The sequence below is a fragment of the Phaenicophaeus curvirostris genome, chromosome 2 (assembly GCF_032191515.1).
Source record: "Phaenicophaeus curvirostris isolate KB17595 chromosome 2, BPBGC_Pcur_1.0, whole genome shotgun sequence".
In the NCBI taxonomy this organism is placed as follows: Eukaryota; Metazoa; Chordata; class Aves; order Cuculiformes; family Cuculidae; genus Phaenicophaeus; species Phaenicophaeus curvirostris.
This window is the reverse complement of record NC_091393.1, coordinates 93,369,712-93,385,768: the sequence shown is the minus strand read 5'-3', so window position 1 is coordinate 93,385,768 and position 16,057 is coordinate 93,369,712. Positions and strand designations below refer to the sequence as shown.

The 16,057-nt window shown below is 39.9% G+C and overlaps 1 protein-coding gene across 2 annotated transcripts in view; it reads left to right on the top strand.

Annotated features, from left to right (window-relative positions):
- The window catches only part of ATL2 (atlastin GTPase 2), a 37,338-nt gene that overhangs the window by 11,949 nt on the left and 9,332 nt on the right, over window positions 1–16,057 (top strand). For both annotated transcript variants that reach the window (XM_069852939.1, XM_069852938.1), the window contains exons 2-8: window positions 5,349–5,629; window positions 9,625–9,759; window positions 11,162–11,266; window positions 12,352–12,402; window positions 14,521–14,577; window positions 15,442–15,534; window positions 15,815–15,953. In XM_069852939.1, the coding sequence (XP_069709040.1) occupies window positions 5,349–5,629; window positions 9,625–9,759; window positions 11,162–11,266; window positions 12,352–12,402; window positions 14,521–14,577; window positions 15,442–15,534; window positions 15,815–15,953 (861 nt within the window). The remainder of the gene's footprint in view (window positions 1–5,348; window positions 5,630–9,624; window positions 9,760–11,161; window positions 11,267–12,351; window positions 12,403–14,520; window positions 14,578–15,441; window positions 15,535–15,814; window positions 15,954–16,057) is intronic.

Below are 16,057 nucleotides of genomic sequence, written 5' to 3'. Positions count from 1 at the left end.
TTCCTGTCCTTGGGAACCTAGGGGTGGGTAAGAAAGGGGAGAAAAGGCAAAAAAAGAGACCTTTTAGTGCTTTCATCTGTCTTTAGTATTCTAAAGCAGTGTTCTTTGGGGTGGGGGTGTGCTGGAAAACCTTACTGTGGGTAGAGGTCCTGTTCAGTTCCTCAGTCAATGTGCTAATAATAGCCATGGTTTTTAGGTAGAGTGGAAGAAGGATGAGAAGCATCACTACCCCTACCCTCCAAGGTTTTCTTTGTAGCTATGGAGAAAAGTCTTTCATACTAAGTTCATGATATGTTTTCGGAAAAGCAGTCCTCTTATATTTTAGTACATGTATAAAAAAAATATTTTTTGCCATTATGTTCTGTAAGGGTTTTTGCTGCTTCTGTCTTAAGAGTCTGCTTATTGGTATTCTCTTATTTGTATGCATTTGCTCAGACAGCTTAGTTTGAGGGTTGACTTTTTTGCTGCACCTCTTCATTATAATAAAGTCTCCCTATAGCTTTTCTGTCTCCTTAAATGGAGAATGCTTATTGGTGTTTTGCATAGCTGTGGGAGAGCTGTCGCTCTTGTGCATGCAGACCATTAAACAGAAGCAACTTAAAGCACTTAGGAGTAGACAGGCCTATTGCTTGATTAGTTTTAGTTATGATGCTTCATAGATATCTAGGTCACCAGAATATCTTCTTTTTCACCCGTCTTTGGCAGAATGGTAGCTTCAGGTACTTCTCATTTCTGCTTACCGTTTATGTAACAGTTCTAGATCTGTCCCTTAAAATTCTGTAGCCCTGAAGGAACAGATAGAGTTAAATGCGTCTTCCTCTACTCCTCTGTCAGTCTTATTGGATATCCAAACAAATCTTGGGAACTTAGCTCATCAGTCCTATTTATAGTTGAAATATTCAAAACATTTAATTATTTCTGGCCTTAAAATGAGCTGCTTGGCAGTATTTGCTAGTCTGCAATAGGGAAGCAGTGATGCATTAAGGTCTGTGGCAACCCTGTGGCTTTCATATGGCTTGCCATGAATTTCTTGCATGAAGAAGAACTGCTGGAGAAAGGGGAGGACAATTTTATGACTTCAATCTAGTGATTTTTTTTTTTTTTTAAGTAGATCTGTCATTTTTTTGCATTGTCCAAATAAGGCTTGAAGGTTAACCTATTTTTTTTCCTACGCCCTGTAGCTCAGTTCACACATGCCTACAGATTCCTGAATTCACTACACCAAAACAAGAAACATTTAAACAGTTTGACTCCCTTCTCTCTAAGGAAGATTTCCTAGGTGAAGCTCTCATGCCTTACATTTAGATGTGGTGCAGCAGTTTCCTCATGAAGACTTATTTTAAGCTTTTGATTCAAGCTGTGAACTTCCTCAGGCCATGGAGGTAGAACAGGATTTCAGGCCAGACGGTTTGAGGTTAGTGTAGCCTGCTTCAGCTTGCTTTACCGTTCAGGTGTGTGTGGGAACCTGTCATGTGTCTGTATTAAACGATACTTAAAATTGGACTTCTACCAAAGGGCAGGTTTCTGTACAAACAAGATAGTAAGGCTACCAGCTTGAAGGTGTACAGACTTAGTGAAGTCTTTGAAACTCCCTGTGATATGGCAAATGAAAGGAGTAACGATGAGAGCAGTCTGCACTAATGAAAGTGACTTCTGTAGACTTTGTTTATAAGTCTTAAGCCACTAAAAAGCAAATGGAATTTAAATTTATTTTAATGTTGTGCTGCATCTGTGTGCAGTTGTCTGTCCAACTCGCTGTCCAGGAAAATAATTCCTAGTTGTTATTCAGTGCTAGCTGATCAGAAACCTGTACTGTATTTAAACCCAACTGAGTTTAGCAATTAGTGTGTGCTTTTTGTTTTTCCTGTCATGAAAGAATGTGAATGATGGGTTCAATGAGCTCAGACTGTATTTGTGTTGAAACTTAAAGGTAAATATGCCGGTACTTTATTTCAATTAATGTGCTTAAAAGCAGGAATTTGCATTTAAAGCAAATTGTCTTATTTTCATAGCATGCAAGTTGAGCTGACTGTTCTCACTCCCTTGTTCTTACACTGCAGGACATACAGGTCATCAGCTGCTGGCTCTGTGCTTAGGGGAAACAGGAATCAGCTGCTGTTAATTTAATCTCACTTGTAAGAAATGGGTTATTTAGTTGAGTTTGTTCAGTTGAAATATTGTCTGCACATATACAAGAAGCTACTGTTCTCAAAATCTGGCTTAGCATTTCAACAAATGGTGTTTGTTCTGGATACTTAGCTGATGAGTGTCAACAGAAATCCTGCTGTGGTTGTTGATGAGTGGAGTGAAGAGCTTGTAGGGAAACTGGGTGGTAGTATCTTCTCTTGACTCTATTTACTTCCCTTCAAGTCTGTCTGCTTCTGTGTCTTGCTGTACAGTATTGCTTCTCTTGTATCTCCTAGCCTGTCCTGGTAATTGCTAACTAGTTCAAATTCTCCTGAAGGGAAGGGTGTTCTCTGCAACTCAAGCATGAAACTATCAAACTAGCTCCTTTGGATAGATCAAGTTTCCTTCACAGCTGTCAACACTATAGCTCTGTACCCTCTAAAGTGCTTGATTCATGGCAGTGATGGTATTTTCTGTAGCTACATATGGAGCTTTCAGGTATGTTAAGCTGTTTAGTCAAAAAACCCCCCAGAAAACGAGCCTGACCCACAACAAACAAAAAACCCAACTTCATGCTCTGGACTTGACTTAGCAACTTCTATAGGTGAGTGAAATCTGTGAATTGAATTCGGCCTAGGAACAGTCTTCTCTCCTGTCCCCTTTGAAGTAAGTGAGCTCTGGGTGTGCAGAATACTGTTAACAAGAATTTGTGAGCTTTTAGTTGGCCTATTGTGTGTAAGCTCATGATAGTACTATCTACTGGCGACAGAGAATCCACTTGTTTAGAAATAACTAGTTATAAAAGCCCACTTGCTTGTTCGTTTGAAAAGCTGCCCCTCTTGAAGAAGTTTTGGGTGGCTCTGGTCTGTACTAGTGGAAGCATGCCACTACAACTTGTGCTTTGAGGTCTGCTAAGGTTCTGATGACTTCCAGATAGAAAAAGACTGTTAATGTCAGGCTCCAAATGAAAGAAGAGAAGTTGCAGGTGTTGTTTCAGACTGTCTTACAGTCTGTGTTGGTTTACAAAACTGATACCTTATTGCAGCTGAAGTGAAGTATGTGTTTAAATAAAAGAATGTAAGGCTGCTATAAGTAATCAAGTTGTTATCTGGGGAATACGTAGAAGCAAAAGCTTTGATACTTTGTGTGAATGTTTGCTAAGAGGTACCTCTTGTTGGAGCTATCTAGTCTTCATGCTTTTATTAATAGAATTATTCCCTTTACGTTTCTAGGCTGTGTGTGTTTCTAGGCTTTCTTAATAATTGTCGAAATCTTTGTACTTCACCTGGGCTGTCATACCAAGTTTTCTGGCCTACAAAGGATGCTATGTATATGGGGCAAAACCTGTTAGGTAAACTGCCAAAAAAGCGCATTTGTTTAATTTCTGGGAAAACAGAAGTTTTAGGCCAGGAGGTTTTTTTCCCTCTGAAGTGTTGACCAGTATTGTGTCAATGTAGCTTGTATAGTTTAGTGTCCTGATAACAGGCCTGCTGGTGCAATTGAATTTTTTGGCTTGCTTTGTCAGCCAGTTTGAGTTAAGGTGATGTTAAGGTCTTTTTTGCACGCACTCTTGGATAATATTTGTGTTTGCTTTTAGCTGCGTAGGATTTTAGCATTCAAGTTTACTTTCTGCTCAAGTTGAGTGCTACGCTAGCTCTATCTATTTAAACCAATTATTTGTAAGATGTAGTGCCACTGGCCTTAAAAGGCAGCACAGATTCTATGCTTAGAAATAGTGGCATCTGCTCTGATTTGCAATGAAGTGAAATGTCAGAACCAGCTGAAGAGACAGCTGCTTGAAAAACTCCAGGGTCACCATGTTAGCAGTTTTTTAAGTTCATGGTAGTGACTCAAATGTCTCATTGCCTCCACAGAACAGTTAGATGGAGCACTGTTCATAAACCTTTTGCTGAGGATGGTATCTAGGATGCAAAGTCTGGCAGGTCTTGTGGGCTGTTGCTTTGTTGTTAAAGCAATGCTTAGAAATGCAAGCATGAATAGAAGTCAAATGTGTATTAATTCGTACAGTGATGTTCCCGAATATGTAACTGCTAGGAAGGTGCCCCAGTCAGATTTGTGCACATGAGGTTCTGACAGAATATGGCAAAATGTAAATCTGGAGTTGAAGGCCATTCTGTACACACAAAAGTGCCTCCAGATGCTTGACAGGAAAAGTGGAATTAGGTCAGTGATTGAGTAAGTTTCTGCTGTGGGACAAACTTCAGTGTTGTGGTGCTTGAACAAGACGAGACTTCTCTCAGACAGGTTAGTTGGTTTGCTTTTCTTTAGGCCTCTAACCCAGTAACTCCCAAATTCCGGAAGTTGGAAAGATAGAATACTCACACTATTGTGCAATGTGTCTGAAGGGCTGTTAACCCTTATTTATCACTCATCAGTAGCTTAAAACTAGTCTGATTTATTGTCCTTTCAGCTACTGATTGGTCCTAGAAGGGCATTGATTATTAAATTTTGGTTTAAAATATTCTCTTTCAAAGAAAGTGTTGATGTTTACTGCTATTAAATCTTGCTTAATAATCTGTCATAGGAAAAGCGTGAAGCCAGAAACTACTTCAGTGTTTGGGTTTTTTTATCACAGAAGTGTTTGACGTTGCATGCTCAGGAGTTTATCCTGAGCAGCAACTAGGCACTCTAAAGTCTGTGCTGTATTGAGAATTGAAACAGATGTAACATGTTGGAACTGGAGAGGAGCTTAGGTATCTGCTGATACATGTAATCCCCGGGTTATGCATTAGGTCAGTGGTGGTTTTCCACCTTGGCAAGCAAATCTGTCAGAAAACTTTGATTATCCCCCCCTCACCCTTACAATGGTATAAGAAGGTGTTAATCTAAATATGGCTTTTTTTTTTGTCCTCTTTGGAGTGTATTTTAAACTATTTTTTTCCCAGATAAGAGAGAAAAGACCCTTGATTTTTAATGGAAGTTCTACTTGAGAAGTGTTTTAAAGGGTTTTGATACTGAAAACCTGTTTTCTTCTGTAATTTCTTAGAACATAGAGAATGCTGAAGATCTGAAAAGTAGACTATATATAAAGGTGATGAAAACAGATGGGGAGCTGCTATTGGCCTCACTGTGTGTGTGCATTCCCAAGACCATCACCCTTGCTGCTGGGAATGAAAGCCTGGCTCAAGGCTTTGCATCAAAGAAATGTCTCGTGCCTGCAGTGGGGACTTACTAATATACTGTGACCTGTTAATTTGCAGGTAAGCATTATGAGGAAGAAGAGGAGGAGGATGCCCTGGCTGACTCTGATGCCCTGCCAGACTCTGATGATGAGGTGGATTTGGATGAGCCGCGCCCCATACAGATTGTTCTTGCTCATGAAGATGACCATAACTTTGAATTAGATGAAGCAGCATTGGAAAAAATCTTGCTTCAGGAACACATCAAAGATCTTAACATAGTAGTCGTGTCTGTAGCAGGAGCTTTCCGCAAAGGAAAATCTTTTCTGCTGGACTTCATGCTTAGATACATGTATAACAGGGTGAGTAATCAGGATTTTCCCTGCAGGAAAAATAGTAGTTGGGTATTTTGACCATCTACCTTTGACTTTGTCACAAGTATAGCAGGTCAAATTTTTCTTAGTTATTGTGGAGTGGGAAAGCAAGTTACTCTACTATGAAGAAATACATTGAAGTGACAGTTTTTTCAATACAAATTTTCCTGCAATTAATCAAGGGAACTTATTTGTGTCCTGATGTAAGTGGGCATAAGAAGAACTTGAATGAGGGAGTGGCCTGCTGCTATTTGAGCTTTCAGGAAGGGCTCATCCAGTTGTTTGCTTGGATAAATCTTGTTTTGACTTGATGTTGTGAAATCAGAGTAGCACTAGCTTACCCAGTGTTGCAAAAAGAAGAGTCTTGTCAAGTAGCTATTGGAGGACTAAATCTGCTTAAATGTGAGGCGTGGCAAAAGGGAGTAAGCAATGTTTGCTACTCGGAATGTCTCTTTGAACATAGCCCAGGAACTTTTAAAAACCTTTTAAATCATTGGTTAATGAGTGCCTGATCCAAAAATCTAATTTATTTTCTTGGTTTGTAGCTTTTAACTGGTTTGTCTTGAGTCTGCTATGCTTTGAGCTCTTAGCTGATATGGAGACGATGGGGTAGGGTGTCCTGTGAACATACACATCTGTTGGTTATAGGTTGTGGTGTGCTTCGTTTAATCTCTGTGGTGACTGTTGACAGTTTGGTGTTTTGCTGCTTTTCGAAGCTCTTGGAAAACCAGAATGCATTCCTTTTTGATTCAGTTCTCCAGAGCTGAAATTCATGGTAGCAGAAACTAAGCCTGACTGCATCTGTTTTACCTTTGTGCTAGCTGGCCTGAGGAGAAATCAAGACAAACCCTGCAGTTACAGGAAATAGAGGAATATTGCAAAGAAGTAGGCAGATGAAGACTTAATTTCTCTCATTCCCAGTAGTGCCTGGTATTGAATTCCTCTCACTGATTTGCCAAGACCTCTGAAAGAAAAAAACTGAGTATATGGTAGAAGGAATACAGAGTGGCAACCTGGTTCTTCCAGCTTACTAAGACTTTTTACCTAAGAAGAAATAAATATTTTATTGATATAGCTGCTCAGTCAATTTCCTCTTCTGTGTGTATATAAACCCTCTCTAGTGTCCTGTTTATAGCAAAACCAAACCAAACCCCAGACAAACAAAAAGTGGAGTCCCAAGAAGTGTAGCAATCCGAGTTAGATGGTGGCTGGATAGAAGTAGTGGGGTAGGTTTTATGCAAATACTCGTAACTTTCAGATTCTGAAATAAAAGAAAAGCTCATAAGCTAAAACAGACACTGCTTTAGCCTTGTGTGATTATCATGCCTCTCTGTTCCCTTTATTGTGCAATCACGTTTCAGTTTCCTGTAGGTGTCCTTCAAAATACCATTTCTTTCACTTAAGCTGAAGATGAAGGCAAACTTGGCTGTCTACTGTAGCACCTATGCCTTACCAAAAGCATGGGCATCTTACTCTTCATGTGCTGCTTCTGGCCAGATGTTTCTGTTCTGAAGCTGTAATGCTTGCAGACCCTTAGCTGAGCTGATCCAGCTCAATGATGCATCATCACAAGAAGCTGCACTTTGCTGAATTGATTTCTGGCCAGCTCAGTGACACAAACCAGCTTAGGGAAGGAGTTTGACAAGCATCAGAGCAGCTGCAAACTGATTGGAAGCTGGGAATGGGAGAAAAGTGCAATACTAGCTCTTTTGAGCACTGCTGAATTGTATCAAGTCAAATGGTGTTCTCTATGGTTACACAAATTTCAGTACAGGAGGGGAGGCCTGGATATAGTTTTATAGTATTCTTTAGTCTATTACACCATCATCAGTCAGGCTAAATTACAGCTCTTATTTCTGTGAACTAAATATTGGATCCTGTGCAAAATACTAAAGCATCTGCATTCAGTTTGTACACAAATCAAGCAATTTTGAGCTATATTCCCCTATGGATGTATGGTAATAAAATTGCCAAGATACTTCAGAATCCTATTTTCTTGTCTTAAACCAAGAACCGGTTGTCATGTGAAGTAATTACTGTTGTGAAAATCTCACTTGTGCCAGCTGAGGTCATGGGCATGATTTTGGTGTGGCTTAGGCTCACCACTGACTTTGGGGAGAGGAACAACTCATTTCGAGCACTGATATTTAGTGTTACAGTTGCTCATTTGAAGTGGAACAGAACAATCTGCAAAAAACCCAGAAACACTTGTGTAGTCAGCAAGTTGCTACAAGGATCCTGTGATCTTTGTAGCAATTCAAACCTTTCTAAGAGTTGTGTGCAGTAACACTAGTAAATGTTGCAGGCGTTTGAGCTTCTTAGCTTGTAATAATTTGCAAGGTGCACTGTGTCCTAGTGGCACTAAGAAAATAAAACTGCATTGGCTGTTTCCTTAGTGTGGAATATATTTAAAGACAGTATCTTTTAGGTGACTGATGCAGAACTTTAGTGCAACTTCTTGCTTGATTTCATGTACAAACAACATCCAGGGAAAAGCTGGTCCAAGTTTTGCTTAGTCTCTGGTAGAAGCGTATGTGCATGACAAAAAACCCACAAACACTTCCCCCTTCCACGTAGCCAACAGGCTACGTGGACAGAGCTGTTGTTCTCCTCACTTGGACAGATGTGTTCATTTTCTGAATTTTTATGTCATGCACTTTTGCCATGTCTAATCCAAGTAGCAGAGGTGAATGGTGCACGCTTAGCATTTGGGGGAGTGGTGCTGCAGAACTGCTTGATTGCCTCTCCCTCTTGGCAGCATGCAGAGCAAACCATGCTAGGCATGAGAAATGTATGCAGGTTTATTTTTCCCATCCGCCATTAAAAATAAGCAGTTTCGCTTATTTGTAATAAGTATTCTGTACAGCCCTTGGATGCTAATGCTGTTTTCTGGGATGTAGAGAGATGTCTTGAGCTCTTTCCTGGAAAGAGCCAGTACAGAGTCAGCAAGGTAGATCCCATGTATAGCCCAGTGAAGTGACAAGTCTCCCCTTCATCCGTCATGAGAAGTACACTTTCATGGCTGGTAGTCTTCTCTGGGCAGGCCAAGGCAAATTCATTAAATGTCTCTTTCTGTTCTGCCACCATGCTGTGTTCTCATCTGTGAAATCAAGGTTTTTCTCCAAGCCCTCTCATCAGTTACATAACTGTCTCCCTGTCACTTCTTTCTTGTAAGATATTGGTGTGTGTAAATCCTTCACTGTGAAACTTTCTCAGCTGCCTTGTTCATGCTGCTTACTTGCCCAGTACATAAGCTACATTTGTGGGTTAATGTGCTCATATAATGACTGCAATCTTCTGCGTGAACCACTGCCATGTGTTGCCTGCCCTTGAGGACCAAAGACATCATTACAATACCATCGGCCAGAAATGTTAGCTGCGAACTGTGCTTGACTCTGATAGCCTTTCCCAAAGTGGACAACGTGCCAATGAAATTTGAATGTGAATGGGTTGAGTGACACGTATCAAACTCTCAGTGTGACCTTTTCTCTTGAATCCTAATCACTTGGGAAAAAGTATTTTGTAACTGACAAGTGTAGATTGTAGATCTTCTGGTCCTTGCTTGTTCTCTTTGGCTTCTGCAAGATGCTGTTCAGAGTCTTGTGGCCTCTGTCAGTATGGGAGCTTAGATGCTTAGCTAGTTTCAGCCCCTGACCCGTTTGTGATGGTGAAGGGAGAGGATTGAGTTGATAGCAGTTTTTTTGTTCCTTGAGGGGGTTTAGCTGTTGCTGTAGTTAAAATACGTTATTTACAACTGTGTTTTAGTTGAGTTGTTGACTAATGAGCTGTTTATTAGTTCTGAGTGCTTGGGACTTGGAAGCTGTGCACATACAGTCTCCAGTGGCTGAAGAGTTGTGCAACTGCTGAAATACAGTAGTAGACTCAAACAACGTTTCTTTGTGGAAATATAGTAAAATATAGCATGTTAAAAAAAATAAAATCTCCTCCTTGCTTTATAATAAGTTACACCTTTTCTTTTATAGTCTTCTCCTTGCTGGATAGGTGGAAACACTGAGCCGTTGACTGGCTTTACATGGAGAGGTGGATGTGAACGGGAAACCACTGGCATTCAGATTTGGAGTGAAGTGTTTGTAATTGATAAACCCAATGGGACAAAGGTAAGTGCTTGAATTAAGGAGGTGTATGTAAGGATTTTTTGCCTGTGTGTGTATACCCTTAATGCCATGGGTTTCACAGAGGCAGTTCAAATATCAGTCACTCTCCTCTGTGTTCAGTAGCTGTGTGGTATATTTGGAAACCCTATATTAGTGCAAGTATGAATTTTCCTGCTGGGTTGTAAGATTCGGTCTCCAACAATAGTCCCATTCTGAGAGTACTTTGTTTTGGCAGAGCATACTCTGTCCAGGCTGATGGGTGGATTATCCTGTGGAAGCTGTAACATTAATAGCTTTAAATACCATATATAGGTGAGTGCTGCAGTCAAAGCAACAGTTCTATAACTCTGTTTCTTGAGCGGTGAGAATGCGTTTTAGTTCTAGCTGTGTTCTAGTGAAATGTAATGCGTGGCTATAAGTGCAGGAAACAGTTTTATTGCCTGGTAACTGGTCCTTTGTTATGGTTTAACAAGTAGTCCATAAAAAAGAGCTGACAGTCTAACAGCAGGATAAAAGGCACTAAGTCTATTTTAATCAAAGCTGGTGCATCTTTTTAAACTCAAAATCAGTTTAACTACGAATTTTGCTTACAGGTATTTATCTTCATGCTGAAAGAAAGTGTTAATGTTGTTAATAAATATTTACTCCACGATACTGATGGTGTATCTTGTGCTATTCATGTTCTTCTAAACCATGCACTTGATTATTTAACTTTAGTACCCTTTGCATTTGCAAAGGAAACATCTGATGGCCAGTCAATGTAGGACACTGATCTTAAATCAGTGATCTTAAATCATGCTTTGTGGCATGCTGTTAGTTTTTCAAATTTCGTACCTAAACAAATTAAATTGAAAGGGTCTGTGCTCTGAGGAAAAAATCACTCACTTTTTCTTGCTTATCAGCCATCTCTAACTGAAAGAGAAGGGAGTTTTAGTAGATCCCAAAGATGGTAATTGGATAGATTAACTTTTATCATTAAGATCACTTCATTCCTTGTCATTCCAGCAGTATCCATTACCTTGTTTTCTTCTGAAGATTATTTTAAGATAAATATCTATTTAAAAGGAACCATCTCACTCTTCGCTCTAATGAACTATGCTGGATTATCAGTAGAGACTGAAGCTCTTCCAGGGAATGAGAGCTGTCTGTTACTCTGCACTGTACCCGCACTAGGCTGAGGGAGGTTATTTCTGTGGGAGAGGGTAATGAGTGTAGCAAGTGCAAGGACTCAAGGCTGTTGCTTACTCAGCAGTAGGTGTGAATAGGCATGTGTGCCAGAGCTGACTGAGGTTTGGTGGGTAGATGTAGGGTCAGAGACTTGCTTGACTTGAAATAGTTTTTCCCAGTGGCCTGGAGTTTGAAAGTGTAATTTTGTTAACAATTGCTGCTCTTTAAAACTCTCTAGGTTGCTGTACTTCTTATGGATACCCAAGGTGCCTTTGATAGCCAGTCCACTATCAAAGACTGTGCAACGGTTTTTGCTCTGAGCACCATGACTAGTTCTGTCCAGGTAAGAATACCCGTGCTGACAAGTAACAGCAACTATAGGAAGCATCTAGCCTGAACATGCAGAATATCTCGCTAGCCACGCTTTGAAAGTTCACTTGCATATGTTCCTTCAACTGTCATTAAAGCTTTCATACTTAATGTCTTATTTTCAGGGTAGTATACTATACAAGTTTCTCTGTGGGATCAAGGTTATCCAAGGCCAAGCTGAATTAAACTGCTGACTGAACTGGGGAATTCCCTCCCAAAAAGTCAAAGTAGTAATTGCTTCTGTACAGATGTGTTACAGAATCTTTAAGACTTCAGATATAGCTTAGGGTGAAATTACACTGTGATCCTCTAAACTTACAATTGCTGCTGCTGTTAAACTTCTGACAGTTTCTCGTGCTCTGTTCAAAACTACTTTTAAACTTGTGCCTTAAATATGCCAAAAATACCTTCAGATGTGCTACAGCATGAAAGTAACAGGAGTGTGTAGAACACTACTGGGGTGTTGATTTTGGTGGGTTTTTTGTTTGCCCCCTTTTTTTTGTTTTGTTCTTGTGGTTAGGCTAAGTTGTGAGTTATTGATGTACCTTTAAGTTTACTGCTCTTCTATATTCGCGCTATTGAAACTGTCACAAACTCCCTGCATAAAAGGAGATTTATCTGGGAAGATGTGAAAGCAAAAAAAAAAAAAAAATCTGGTGAACTAACTACCCAGTCATTTGTGTCAGATGCAGCTGCTGGATCACTGAATCCTAGAGCACCTTGACTTGTGGATGGTAAATGTCTCTGTCCTCCTGTCTCACACCTGTGTGATGATTTGAAGCATTCGGTAGCCTTCCAAGATGGCTTTATGGCTTGCTTACTTGGAAATAAGCTGTTCTAAGAAGGATTAGGGTAGTCAACAGCAGTTTTGTCCCTAGCACTTTGTATAAGGAAGTGACTTTTGTTTGAGATATCTTCTGTGACACCTTTCTAGTTGCCGACTTTCAGGTAGTTAGACTTTTCTTGAGGGGGTAAAAATACTCAAGGTATCTAAAAGAGACTACTTGAATCTAAGATAATGGTTTCATGTTACCCTGTAAGTTTTGCACTGTCTTGCAGGTGTACAACTTGTCCCAGAATATTCAGGAAGACGACCTTCAACATTTGCAGGTAAGCTGCTTCTGAGCTGATAGTCTTGACATTGTTCTTAAAGTTACTACTAATATAACTGACTTGAGAGCTGCCTGCTACTTCATATAGAATGCTGAAGCTGAGCTGATGCTGAAACTTGTACTGCCTGTAACATTATTTTATGAACTTTGTGATGCTGTGATGCTTCTGCTGTGCAATGCAGAGATAATATAATATAGGCTTCTAATATACCTCAATGTTATGTTTCTAAAGTCTGTTCTTTCTATGGTAAGCTCTGAAATTCCTGAAAAGATTAGAAAGAGAAATCACTTACAGAGTACTTAATAAATAAATGCCAATATTTCTTCTTTTTCCCTAAAATAGGAAAATGAATGGTATTTTATAACCTGATTCTAAGGAAATGTGGGAGCTTGGGCCGGGGAAGAAAGAACATTTTCCACCTAAAAGCCTTCCCTAGTTTTTCAACTGAGAAACTGCTGCAAAACTTTTTTCTGCAGATTAAGAAAAGCAGGAAAGAGTTGTCCTCTTCTTATTGTGGGGTTTTCAAGCTCTAATGGAACACTTTGGTCAAAGGCCACTGAATTCTGGTTTCATGTGCACGGTGCAAGAACCTTATCTCCTTAACTTAAAACCTGTAGCTTTAAAGGCCAGCCTGTGTATTAACAAATGCCTGCCTGTGCTCAGGCCATGACCTTGTCACAGCTTAAAACTGTTTTCCGTGCCTTCTGATTGAAAGGACTTCTGTCTTGGTCAGTGCTGCAAAACACTGGCTGCCAATACTGGAAGTAGAAGAGCACTGACTAAACTTAGTCTTATGATGCTGTTCTCAGTTAACAGAGTTGTTTCGCTGGGCCAGCAGTCCCCCATCTCCCTGAAAACCCCAACCATACATCACAAACAAAAAAAGCCTTGGCTAATTCATTGAAAACCAGTCTTTCCTCATGACTTTGGTCCTTTTGACACCCTCAGTGCAATCTGAATAGAACTGTCTTTCTGTTATAGTGGAGGGTGAGATTTGAGGGAAGAGGAGGGTGATAAATACAAGCAGTGGGTAGGGAGCCCCAGCATTTAAAGCTAGGACAAGGAATCATGGCATGAGGGAAGGAAATTGTGAATTTGTTTTAACAGGATTTTCAGTTATTCTGAAATACTGTTTGTCTCTGGCTGCCTTTTCTGTGTAGCAGTGAAATGAATGGAGAAGGGAGTTAGGATCAGAGGAGTCAGTCGCATTGTGGGTGTGTGGCCACTTCAGAACTTTGAGCAAAAGGGCTTTCAAGTTCATTTATGCGAAATCAACCTTGTAAGTTCTGAGTTGCCCTTGTGATCAGCAGAGAGAGAACTGTCCTTTTGGCCATGAAATTTATGAGATGTTCCAGGAGTTAGTATTAATATAGGATTACAGTTACCTGGTACTAGAGGATGCTGGTGTGCCTCCTTTATCTGGACCTTTAAGGTATATAAAGGGGCTAGCATGGATCAATACTTGTCAGGATTGGCCTCTGCTGAAACAGCCAGCACAGTCCATAATTAGTGTTCCCATGTTTTTTCTGGCCCACTCAGTCTGATGCTGCTGGTATTAAAGATGAAAGTGAAAGCAATGCGAGGAAGACAGCTGACACTTGTCCTTATACTGGAAGGAAAGAACAATTATCAGTTAAGGTCACAGGCTGAAGTAGAGATCTGGGAAGCTGCTGAATTTGGCTTGTATTTAAATGTCTGATACATTGGCTCTAGCCAAGTTCCTTGAGAGTTCCAGGAATAAATCTTTTGTGGGAAGTAAGGTGCAAATGTTAGGTGTATCTCCTTAGCCTAGGACACAAGCATTGGAAAATGGCTTGCTGAGAGACACAACTAGTTTTCTTCTGAGAACAGCCCACAGGCCACCTACTTAGAGCTGTGGTGCATTGACAGGGAATGGCACTGTGAAACCAGTGGAAACCATGTTTCCTTCCTGAATTTTATTGAGGATTGTTGTACTTGTTCTGAAAGTGTATTGACCATTCTCAACTCATAATAGGATATAAGACCGAATGCTTTACTTTTTAGTAACAGAATATTTACAGTAGTAGTAACAGAATATTTACAGTAGAAAAATGCGGGGTTTTGTGGAACCCTTAACACTCTTCTTTTTATTAGTTGTTTACAGAATATGGAAGACTAGCTATGGAAGAAATTTACCAAAAGCCGTTTCAGGTAACTATGTATGTTAAATGGATCTTGAGCAATTGAATGTGTACAGAACGAGCCATTTCTTGGCAAAATCACAATGGAGAAATTATGAAGAGGATCGCACTTTGGGCAAGTATAGCTTTGTGCCTGAGTTATAAGGCATCAAATGAATCAAAGCATCAATAAGTTTTGTGCTGCATTCTTACTCATTACTCTTTGAGATACGATTGGCCTTCATCAGTACATGGTTCTGAGTAAAGGTCATGTGGCCTCTAAGAAATAATATTGAGGAGGGCCATGTTGCATTTCATTTACTTGAAGCATTACTAGTTTCAGTGTTAAGAATCTCAAAAATGCTAGAATCTCTGGCCCAGCAAGAAGGTTTTGAGGCCACTTCCATTTAGTGGAGACAAAGACTGAGATCTCTTCCATCTTGAAGTTTACCCCTGCAAGGGTACTAGTTGACTGCTGTTTCTGGCTAGTTTTAAGGTTCTTGTTTCTCTAGAATATTCAGCCTGCAGGTGTGAGTCTGCAACATTCTAGTGATTGGCCCAGGCAAGTGAAGCGCCTTGTCCGATATAAAAGTAATGGCAAGGTTTGTTTTCTGTCTTCAGATGATAGGAGAGAGGATAATGTAATCACTGTAGAACAGCATAAGGCAAACCCATGGAACAGGGAAGCTGTCTTTTTGAGGCATGTAGGTACTCCTTTCATATAAGGAGAAAGTTGCATTTGTTTGTTTTGTAGGTTCTAAACAAGGAAACACACCACAGAACTGCAAGGCTATTTCATTTAGAGCAGCCAAGCTTAGAAGTTTCTTAAACATGATTATTTTAAGTAGAGTTTTTGAACTTGGGCTGTTATTCACTGCTATTCTTCCTGTTACAGACACTAATGTTCTTAATTAGAGATTGGAGTTATCCTTATGAACATGCCTATGGCTTGGAAGGAGGAAAAAAGTTCCTAGAGAAAAGATTGCAGGTAAGTTATTTCCGGTATTCTTAGTCTGGTATTCTAACTTAAGTGACAGCATACCATCACGGTAATGATGCATGACAAGGTAAATTTTCTGCTCTTAAAAGAAATTTATGATGTTCATACGTGTGTGTGGAGTTCTGGAATTTAGAACTCGACATTTTTTAGTTCAGTAATGAAAGCTTAAGCACGCTTTTGTGCTCCTTATGCTTTAAGGCTGATACTTAATCTTAGTTGTGATACTGCAATGCTATTAGCAATTCTTGCTGCCCTTTTCTTTTTTCAGGTAAAGCAAAACCAACATGAAGAGCTACAGAATGTAAGGAAGCATATTCACTCCTGTTTCAGTAATCTTGGCTGTTTCCTGTTGCCCCACCCTGGTCTTAAAGTTGCGACAAATCCAAATTTTGATGGAAGATTGAATGGTAGGAAGCATTCCATTGTGTGCTTCTTGATTCAGGTCACAGAGTTTATTTTATAATGGAAGTTAAGCACTGAAATGGTTGGCTGTTTTAATGCTTCAATAACA